At 29.9% G+C, this 11,348-nt stretch overlaps 1 protein-coding gene across 4 annotated transcripts in view; it reads left to right on the top strand.

Annotated features, from left to right (window-relative positions):
* Positions 1 to 11,348, top strand: part of LOC118185907 (maternal embryonic leucine zipper kinase-like) — a 139,370-nt gene that overhangs the window by 49,767 nt on the left and 78,255 nt on the right. For all 4 annotated transcript variants that reach the window (XM_085820771.1, XM_085820772.1, XM_085820769.1 and 1 more), the window contains 2 exons: positions 8,275 to 8,343; positions 11,027 to 11,119. In XM_085820771.1, the coding sequence (XP_085676897.1) occupies positions 8,275 to 8,343; positions 11,027 to 11,119 (162 nt within the window). The remainder of the gene's footprint in view (positions 1 to 8,274; positions 8,344 to 11,026; positions 11,120 to 11,348) is intronic.

Below are 11,348 nucleotides of genomic sequence, written 5' to 3' on the forward strand. Positions count from 1 at the left end.
CCATCCATCCCAAGGAAATGTCTTAAACAAAGGTGTGCTGTCTCAAAAGTGATAGAAAGAGCTGTTTTGCCTACCACTAATATAAACAAAATGCTGCTGCTATTGACTAAATACATCTAAAATTATTATAGCTTTTGTGTATCAATTTAAATCCTCTATCGGTAGCAAAACTTTTTTTTTTTTTTTCCTGATAATTTCTGTTTCAAAGGAGAGGAAGGCTCCATATAGAGAAATTATAAAGATTTGCCAAAAGCTTAGAGAAATCTTCCTCAACTCTGTTCTTTTAAATTAAGAAAATTTTAAAAAACAATCAAAAGTAGTTCTTTGTTATTGTTGTTATTTTAATTCTGCATTTACTAGCTAGAAGTACCTTTGCTTTATCTGCTTGGCTTAGTGCATGACCCCCAGTTTTCATCACAATTTCCTCGTTGACCACCAAATCTCCTGGTATTTATTTTCTTTATTAAGGAAAACTATTAAGAAAAATGTTTCTCAGCAATAAATGAAATTAAATTAGGGAAACTTAAAATGGGAAGATTTTATTCCTCACTACTAGATATTTTCAGCATAGTTTTTCATATTAAAATTTATTTAATCCATTAAAAATGAAACATGAATTGCACAGCAGAAAATCTCTAAAGGGAGCTAATTACTAATTTAGAGTGTGATATAAACCTTACTCAAAGATTTAAAGGTATAATTTCATTAACTTCTATTTGTACTTGTCAAAAAATAAATAAGCTCAGTTATGGATTTGTGCAGTAAGCATAATTGCTTTGTTTGATAATACATTTATAAGTGAACAGCTTTTTCTTGTAGATAAAAAATAATAAGAAAAGACCTCATTGACAGATGAGTATATATGACCTATGATGAAAATAATTTCTCTCCAAGGCTACAAACTTCATCAAAATCGAAGCTTCATCAAGTACCAAGCTGCAGGAATTAATAAAGAAGAATATATTATTTACATACAAATATGTAGGTGTCTTTTTTTTTTTTTTTTTTTTTTTTTTTTTGTGTGTGTGTGTGTGTATTATTTTTGCATCAAAGAAAAATTTCACAAATAAGAGAAAGAGGCTAGTTTGTCTTCTCATGTTTTGTTTTAGTGGGTAAATTTTCCTGAAAAAGTAAGTTACATAGTTTTTAGTTTAAACTAAAACTTAAAGTTATCTAATGATTAATTAAACATGTGCAGTTTGAATTTGAAACCACTGTCTTAATGTACTGTTGACATTTGTAGAATTTCTCAACAAGCAGTGTTTAATCAATTAATATTTGTTTTTAATTTTATTTTAATCATTATTTAGTGCATTAATAATTTTATCCCCATAATAGTATGTACATTAATTATTAATTTTATTCTTATATTTTAGAATAGTTTGATAAATAAAAGCTTTCCTTCCCTACTTGGAGTTTTCTAAATGTAAGAAATTTAAAGTGTCAAAGAACATAAAATTTAGAATATATATTTAAATATTAATGTATTTTGTAATCAAAATCATATTATAAATAATTCAATAACTGAATCATGCAATGTAAAGTGAAATTTATTCAATCTGGAGTCCTTTTGAAATGATACCACCACACATCATTAAAATCTCCTAGAAATTCCAGTTTTGGGCATTTAAAAGTTGCCAGCTATGCTGCAACAGTTTATGTCACAAACATGTTAAGTAATAGTTTTATCAGGACACAAATTTCTGCTGTCATTTTTGTGAATTTTAGAGAATATTTTGAGATTTCACTTGAACTTTTCTAAAAATATTTAATAAATCAACAAATTTCAAATTTTATTATTTTTCAATTTTACTGATAATTGTCGGATTAGGTAGCTTTAATAGTGATTTTCATTAGAATATATGCCAAAAATAAAGTCTCAAATTAATCCCAAAGATCTCTTAATGAAGAAAACCTGTGTTTAAGTATATCAAACTGTCATCCACCTAAGTAAATATCAGGATTTCATGTAATGTTATTGATTATATCACCAAAATTTGACTGATTTTTAAATAATATATATTGTGACTACTTAAATAATATATAAGATAATGAATCAATAATCTATAAGTCCATTAACATTTGAAAATTCAATAACTCATGGAATAATATAGTTAGAGGTAAAAATTGATACACATGCGTGAAATGACATGTGGTTTTATTGACAGAACAAACAAAAGACCAATATATGGCGCTGGGCAGCAAAATGTTAGTGACCCTGGATGAGAATCATGTACGAAATTAGTTGTAGTGAGAGTGGAAATCAGCCCCTTCATGACTTTGTCAATTTTCTAGCCTCGGCTCCAGGTGTTGGTTATGGTGTGATGCGGATTTATTACGTCAACCATTATCTGACTGTTTTCCTTCAAGGAAATGCATGGTTCTGCTATTCACACTGTTAGTGTGATGGTTGCAAGGTATGCTGATATGTTACAGAATTGCATCATCTCTAGTCTGGTTGATAAACACCTGTTGGAAGGTATGACATTTATGCAGGATGGCACTCCACCCCATATTGCTACATGTGTGAAAGATCTCTTGCACACATTGTTTGTTGAGGATCGCATACTGAGTCACGACTTCCATCATGGGTGGCCTCTTGGTCCCCAGATCTTAATTCATGTGATTATTGGTTGTAGGGTTACCTGAAATTGTAAGTCTACCATAATCATCTGACCTCATTAGGATTGCTAAAAGACAACATCCAATGGCAATTTTTCTCCATAACTACAGATATTCTGTAAACTGCTGTTCACTGCATTGTCCCTTGACTACAGGTATTGGTGATGAATGACGGCCGACATGTTGAACAATTGTTATAGAGAATATAGTCTTGATAAAGATAAGTTGTTATGATAATTATTAATTTTGTTATATGAAGTGCCATCTGTCAGTCATTTTAAACACTTTTTTTTTTTATTTTCAATAAAATCCCGTGGCATTTCAAGCATGTGTGTCAGTTTTTACCTCTCTACCTACATTATTCAGTGAATAATTGAATTTTCAAATGTTAACAAACTTTGGGGTCACATGATATGTATTTAATTACATGCTAGTTATGTGTGCTATTGCTCTGTATTTGGCAGGCTATTTTTTTTAAATGTTAGTGTATAACCTCGTTTATAAAATTATTACAGCAGATCCAAGTATACAAAGATTTTGTGAAATTTTTGCTTTTTTAATTTCTGCAATATAATTACTATCCTGATTATGCACTATGGCATTTGCCATGTATAAGACATCCCTTGAATTTGGGACCAAAAAATTGAAAGAAAATAAATATTCAATTGATAAACTGGTTTTTAATGGCCTGCTGGATTAAAATTTAATAGGAAAGAATATTACAACATTAAATTATTGAAATCAATATTTATTCAGTATACAACTCATCATCACTATCAGAATTCCCATCCATTAGTTGCCCTTCATTGTTGTCTGATAACAAACCATTGTTTTCATATACAGTACAAAGTCCAAGATCCGGACATCCAGTATCCGGAATGATTTAAAATCTGCACCTCAAAGCCACCCCACCACCAATCTTTTTTTTTTTTTTTTTTTTTGTAAGCTTTATGCATGCGCATTTGATTTTTTCCCCCTCATAATAAAGCATGCGGATAGCCTCAATTCATAATCTCACTTCGGCAGTAAATAAAATGCCTCATTATTAAAGAAATAATCATTTTAGTATAAATTTTTGCAATCAATAATTTGACTCTGTTGCTATGTGTCTGCTTGGCATACGTGTCAAATCAAAACATTCTACATAAAAACATTGATATTACACCAACTAATATTTTATATCCTTGATGCCAATTTGACGAATTGGCATCAAGGATATAAATTATATTTTTCTTTCATTACCACATGTTTATCAACACATGACAATTTGAGTGATGTCTCATGCCGCGATGGCTAAACAATTTATTACTTTTTTTTTATATATATTAGTAATTGAAGTGTATGGTAATCTTTACTGTTGACATTATGCTTTTCGCCGATTACAGATTTGGAAATGTTGATGAGGAAAGATTTAAAAATTTCTTTTCATATGCTAAAAATAGATTTTATTAATGATACTTGTATGCCAAAAGGTTGAATTTAGCGCTATTTGAATTAAGAATAACTGATTTGTTTTCACATAAAGCCAGAACCGTCACCCGAGGCCTTATGGCTGCACGGGGCAGCAGAATTTAGGGGAAAAGAGTAGTTAAAGAAAAGTTTTCCATTGCGATGACAATGCATCAATCATCAATTATTTAACGGATGGCAAATTCTTTAATATGGTTCTAGATCTAGAAAATACTGCTACTGAAGAAAATGACAGAGAGGTTATTGAAAATGAAAAAAGAGGTTATTGAAAATGAAAAAAATTTCGCTGAATTTTCAACCCAGCAATTACAGGACTTGTAACTGAACAAAAAATTATATCTATCTATAGAATTAAAGAGAAAGTATTAGCACACACACACAAGCAAACAAACAAACAAACAAACAAAAAACTACTTAAACAACTTACATTGAAAGAAATGTTTAATAAAGTAAACATATAAATAAACATGTGCGTACACAAAAACACAAGGACAACATGAGTTGTTTTGAAAAAAAGAAAAATTAAATTTTTCTTCTGAAGGACCAAACAGTTATTAATGCAGAATGTCTATTCTCTGCCTTTTTACTGGAGCACAACCTGCCACTGAATGCATCGGATCACGTTCCAGCTTTATTTAGAAAAATGTTTCCTGATAGTGAAATCGCTAAGAAATACTCAAGTGCAAGGACCAAAACAGGTGCAATTGTTAAAGAAATGGGTTTGAAAAATAAATCTTCAGTTATTGATTGCATTAAAACAGCTCTGTTCTGCCTGTCTACGGATGGAAGCACTAATACCGATTCAAAACTGTATCCTTGTTGTTTCTTTTTTTAATCCAGAGTCTTCAGAAATTGAGTGCAGTTTACTTTCTGTCCCCACTTTAGAAGGACATTCGACAGGCTTTAATATAGCACGGCTAATTATTAAAACTTTAAAAGAAAATGCAGTCCCTCTGGATAATTGCTTAGCACTTGGTGCTGATAATGCACCAGTGCACCAGTAATGGGAGGCTTGAAGACTGGTGTTGCAGGCATCTTAAGAAAGGAAAATTCAGATTTGCAGATTAAGAAGTGCACCTGTCACCTCTTAAATTTAGAAACTGAAAAAATGGGCAACTTCTTTACTTTTCTTTTCAAGATAATAATAAATATCAACAATGTGTCCATCAATGTGGATGGACACATTGTTGATATTTATTATTATCTTGAAAGGAATTCTAAAAGGAAGGAAAAATTGAAACAGTTCTAACAGCTGCATAATACTGAAATGAGAAAAATTTTGAAACATGGCTGTCTTTAAAGAAATGCTTATCTAGAATCTTCGATCAATGGAACCCACTTCTTGCATTTTTTAAAGAAGAAGTAAATGCTTCGAGAGTTAAGATAAAAGGCTCTATTGAAAGTTATAAAATATCTAAAGTAAATGGAGATGTAGTTACTGCTTCTATTGTTAAAAATGGGTTTAAGAAAAATAAAGTAATTTCTGCACCATTCAGCAAGTCAACTGGCAGTTCTCGAAATAATACTGTAAAATATAAGCATAAAGCGGATACAAATTTCTCTCAAAATAAAAAAAATAATAATATTTAAAAAAAAAAAATGCTCAACACGCGAAACATTTTCCGATTACTTTAAGTTTATCTTGTGAAGAAAGAATATATATATATATTTTTTTTCCTTAGGACCTTAACAAAGCTTTTTGCTTTTTTTTACAATTCATTTTGCCATCATTCCATGTTCTTAACACAGTTCTACAAAGCAGAATTCCATTAATTCATGTTTTGCAATCAAAGATTTATGATCTGTTTAATGACATTTTATCAAAGTTTGTAAAACCAGTCTGTGTTTTGTCTTGTAATTCTATATATGATGTGATTTATAGTGAAATAGAGAATCAGAAGAAAGATGAAGATATGATAATAGGAGCTGCAACTACAAAAGTAGTGAAAGAACTTTCAGAAGAAGACAAAAATAAGTTTTATCTTCATGTTAGAAGTTACTTCTGTCGAGTATGTGATTACATACTACATAAATTTCCGGTCAACGATGAAGTGATTTTGCATGCTAAAGTTGCTGATGTTTCTGCTAGCAAATGCATCTTTTTCTCATATAAGGTACTTTTTGAACCGATTTCTTGTGTTACTTCATTTAGTCATGAAGGATGATGATACTGATGTTGCCACTGACAATATTGCAGTTTACAATTAGAAAACTTGGGTGAAGTTATAAAATCATCTAGGATTGACACCCAGTGGAGTTTAATTAGAAAACTGAAAGGTTATGATGGAATTTTAAAATATAGTGAACTGTCTGGAATTATGCTGGCCATTTTGACAGTTCCCCATTGTGATGCAGAGTGTGAGAGGATTTTCAGTGTTGTTGCGAAAACGAGAACTAAATTTAGATCTAATATTAGTGATGACATATTAAAAAAACTTTTATTAGCGAAAGCAGGCCTACGTAGCAATTGCTATGAACAAAATTATGAAGTTTCCATCTTAACGAAAGAAAAATGTGCCAGTGTTCATAACATTTGTACGAAAACTGATTAAAGTGTCTTTTTTTTTCTTTGTTTTTGTTTTCTTAAACGATGCAAGTAATAAAAATGTTTTTTTATGTGTAAGGTATTCTTGTGTTGCTTGCATTTAAGAATTAGTAACTATTTAGTTACTAATTAGTTTTAATAATGAATTATCTGAAAGTTAATTCATTATTAAAAACTATATTTTTATCATCTAAAAAATATTCTTACATTGTGAAAAATCTCCTGATTTTTTAGTGTCATAGATTGTCAAGTATGCATATTTCTATCCTATCCTGAATCCATCCAACCCTTCTCACGAACATGAGCAATCCCTCCAAGATGAATGACATCTTTTGGAACTATTTTGTATTAAAAATCAGCATGGTCACTGGTTTAGTTCCATCAGCACAACAAGCTGTTAGAACAGCTACAAAATAGTTCTTTTCATGTCCACTTGTCTTCACAGTTGCAATCGTCACCCTTTTCTTATTAACAATTTTGTTACTTAGGACATTAGACTGAAGGGAGGACTTAGTCCATATGTAGAATTTGCCTCAACTCATACTGATGTGTTTTCCGACACTGAATGACAAAACAATGAAATTAATTGAAATGCTCGCAGGTTTTAGGCAAGTCTAACAAATATATACATGCTTAGTCCATTTCATTTCATGAATCTGAAGTACCAGTTGTGCTCTCCTTTGAAATCTTTAACTTCTTTTTCTTGACCAATTCTTTTTGCCTTGTGATGAAGCATTTCTGTGGACACAGAAATTCCAGATGCTCTTTGCTCTTCAGTTCATTATTCTTTAACCATGGCATCTGCAGTAGGGGTTTGTTCTTCCCATAACTAATCTCAGGTTGTTTTCTGAGAAGGGCCAAACTTATGTTCAGCAGCACGATTTCCATTCTTTTTCGTAAACTGAATCACTTTTAACTTGAAAACAACACTGTACAATAGTCTTTTCTGGGCCATTTTGAGGCAAAACATAACAGTTTATAACAGGCTACATTTATGACAAGTTTAACATGCACAGGATGTATGCATTGTCAACAATCTTTCACCTTCAGTTTTGTTCATTGCAATTACGTTGAGCAAAATGCCACTGTTGATGTTTCCACTGTAAGAAGCACCAAATTTTTAGATGTGGAAAAAAAAAAAAAAAAAAAAAAAAAAGTGTGCCTTATGCATAAAATAATTACATAAAATTATTCATTCTGGGAAAATACAATAAATCAAATTGCACTGCTTGCTCATCATTTTGTTTTGATGAGCAAGCAGCAAATTTTTTTGTTGGAAAAGAACCATGACCTGGGTCTCTTTTATTTATAATTTTATATTAAAGGAAAATACTGCAACTTATCAAAGATATAAAAAGTAATTTTGTTTCACATTAAATGCTTAAATATAAATTGTTTCTATTTTATGATTAAATTTTTCATTCCCATTTATTGGCAATAATAGTATTTTCTTGTGAAATATATAATCATAAGTAACCATACATTATTACAAAATGTGCTTAAAATTACTCTATAATATTGAAATGAGAGAGGATTTTATTGCATTTTTGGAAATGCTTAATTTTGTAAACATTAAACTTGCATTTCTTTTTATTTATTTAATTGAATTAATTAGTGGAATTTTCTTTATTATACAGGAGAATCTGTTATTAGATGGTGAACAGACTTTGAAACTGATTGATTTTGGTCTTTGTGCTAAACCAAAGGTAAAATACTAGATATAATTTAAATCAGGATTTGAAGTTATGTTGGTTATTAATTTTATTTTATTATTTTCTGAACATTTGTGTGTTCTCATTACAATTTGTCCACATCAAAGAGTTTTTACAATAAATCACATAATTGGAAGATAAGTCCAAAGGAAGTAGTAGTTAGTGCTTTGAAGCTGAAGATTAAATGTGGTATAATGATGCTATAGTCAAAGTTGGCACAAAACTGTTGAATTTAAAAATAATAATAATCTTGAACTAGTATACTAATAATCAATTAAAATTAAGAACTTCAGTTAAAGATTTTCTTTGACTTATTGATTTTAAGTTTAGTTTGATGAATTTTTTAGGAATTATCCTCACTCCATTTTGCTTTCGGTTAAATTGTACTTTTTAAACTTTCTAAAAACTGGAAGCTTTTCTGCATTTAATATCAAATTAATTAAAAATTCTGATAATGACAAATGTAATAAGTTTGATTAAAATTAATTTAAAGTGTTCTTGGTTTTAATTAGTAGTCAGATTTTGTTTGTATTTAAAAATGTATGCGTAAGTAAATTTGAATTTGAAAAAGTATCCATATTTATTTCTGGTCAAAAGTATTTTAAAAAAGTGTTTGTACACTTCAGTTATTGAATCAAATGTTATTCTTTTTAATTAGTTTCATAGTCAAACGTATAATGAAAGCATTTAAAGAAAAAATATATAGAATTTGAATAATTTGAAACATTTTATAAAAATTGCATTTGATTGAATGTTAAGATACTTTGCTTTAACTTGGGAGTAAGTGTTACAATCAAGACTGTGGAGTCGGAATCGGAGTCGAGCAGATTTTGGGGTAAAAGGAGTCGGAATTGGAGGCGCTAAAAAATAGGTCGACTCCGCCTCCAGTTTTTGTTGGACAGTTTGAATTTGAAATGAAATTAAAATGAATTGAAAAAAAACTAATGACAAGCTGAGTTATTGTTTTTATTAATGGACTATATATATTAATAAATAGTTATTTTCTATTTTATTGATATATTAATAAATAAATATAAGGGAGGAGGATGGATGTGATATTTGTCATTAGTGATTAAACTGATTCATTTAGTTACAAATCTCACTGGTAAATTTAGGTAAGCAGCAATAGCAGCAAGAAACTGCCAAAATTGATGCCATTCTTAGGAAGCGAGCAGGGAAAGGAGCAGTTATTGATCAAGCAACGCGATAAGGAAGTACATATTTGATGATAAAGCTGTTGTTGGAATTAAGAACTGTTTTAGAAGATTTAAATAACCCTAATGTTTTACTAACAGAAAGACTATGGAATGATCTTGCAGAATTGAAACTCTTCTTTCCACACCATATATAGCCACAAAAAAAGCTGCAATCTGAAGAATTGACAGGAGACGAGAATGGAAGAATGCGATGTTTATTCTTTCTGAAATGGAGGGTTTTTTGCAGAAGGAATAATTTCTTCAATGAAAAGAGAAAATAGTTTGCTAGACAATGAGATCTTGCTGGGTTTCAATATATGTAGATCCGAAAAAACAAATTTTCTTGGATGACGAGCAAATTAAAAAGGCAAAGAAAGCCATCTATGAACTTTCATTAAGAATGAAATTATTCTCGGAACAATTGTAGAATTCGAATCAGGACAGTCAAACTGCAGACGTTGCAGTTGAGTCTCTAATATCCTCTTCCAAAGATGAATTAGATTTTGAGAAATATTATTGGATAATATTGAATAGGCTGCAAAGCGAATGAAAATAAAGAACCAAGAGCATTTAGATATAAAAATGAAAAAATACAAACAAGATTTCTGTACGGCCTTTGAAGAAAAGAGAAATATGATTGCGCAAGACACCTCTTTTAAAACTTATAAAAATCTATCCTGAAAAGTTAAAAGAAGTAACAGCAACAGCTCTTCCTCCTACTCAAGTTAGTGTGGAAAGACTCTTAGCAGCTCTGAAGTTTGTCAAATCGGATCTTTGACCCTCCAGCAAAGAAAGTCTTGCCGAAGCTATACTGTTTCTTAGAAATAACTACTGCCAGTTTTTCCATTTCATAATAAATGTTAATTAATATAAATAATTTGATATGCTGTCAATTTTTATGTAGCATATTACTCCTTTTATAATAAAAAAGTAAGCTGTAACCCATGTGTATATGTTTATATATATATATATATATATATATATATATATATATGAGGGAGTCGGAGTCTTTAAAATTCCAGGAGGACGAGTCGGAGTTGGTCATTTTCCCTACCGACTCCACAGCACTGGTTACAATAAAAATTTCAACTGCAATAATATTTGAATTAGGCTTAGTTTAAATGCTGTTAACCCATGTACTCTACTCTAATAGTACCTAATGTACTGTACTAGTACCTTCTAATTAATGATGGTAATTTAGAGTTTTAAACTATTGATATGTGATTTCATTAGATTAAAATATCCTCTAAAACACTGTGTAGATGAGAAAAATATTTTAACTTAAATACACGCAAAATAGTAAAGCTTATTGTTTTAATTGTATACTGGGAAGCTATGAAAATATAGTACTTATGAAAGTAATTATTTATGAAAAATGAAAACTTTTTGAAACAATTATTTATATGAAAGCATTGCTTGAAAATGAACTATGTTGTTATTGTATTATGCATATTTAAGTATAAAAATTTATTTTTATGTAGGCAGGAATGCAGCAACAGCTAGATACTTGCTGTGGAAGCCCTGCATATGCTGCACCAGAGTTAATACTGGGAGCTAATTACAATGGAAATAAGGTATTATGAAGTAAAAAATATATGTATATATATATATTATTTTTGATGAAGTTTTTCTTCCTTCAGTTAAATTTTATTTTAGGTGTAATGAAAAGATGCAAAATATGTATTTTTAAAATTTCTTCTGTTATCACTAATAATAATAAAATAAAGTGAACTTGCGTAACTTATTTTTTGCTTTTCAAATGGAAGTTTTAAATCTTATTCATGTAAATAAATTCAATCAGTT

Source organism: Stegodyphus dumicola, chromosome 7, assembly GCF_044657685.1.
Source record: "Stegodyphus dumicola isolate Sdum_Otavi_A_Nest chromosome 7, ASM4465768v1".
NCBI classification, from domain to species: Eukaryota; Metazoa; Arthropoda; class Arachnida; order Araneae; family Eresidae; genus Stegodyphus; species Stegodyphus dumicola.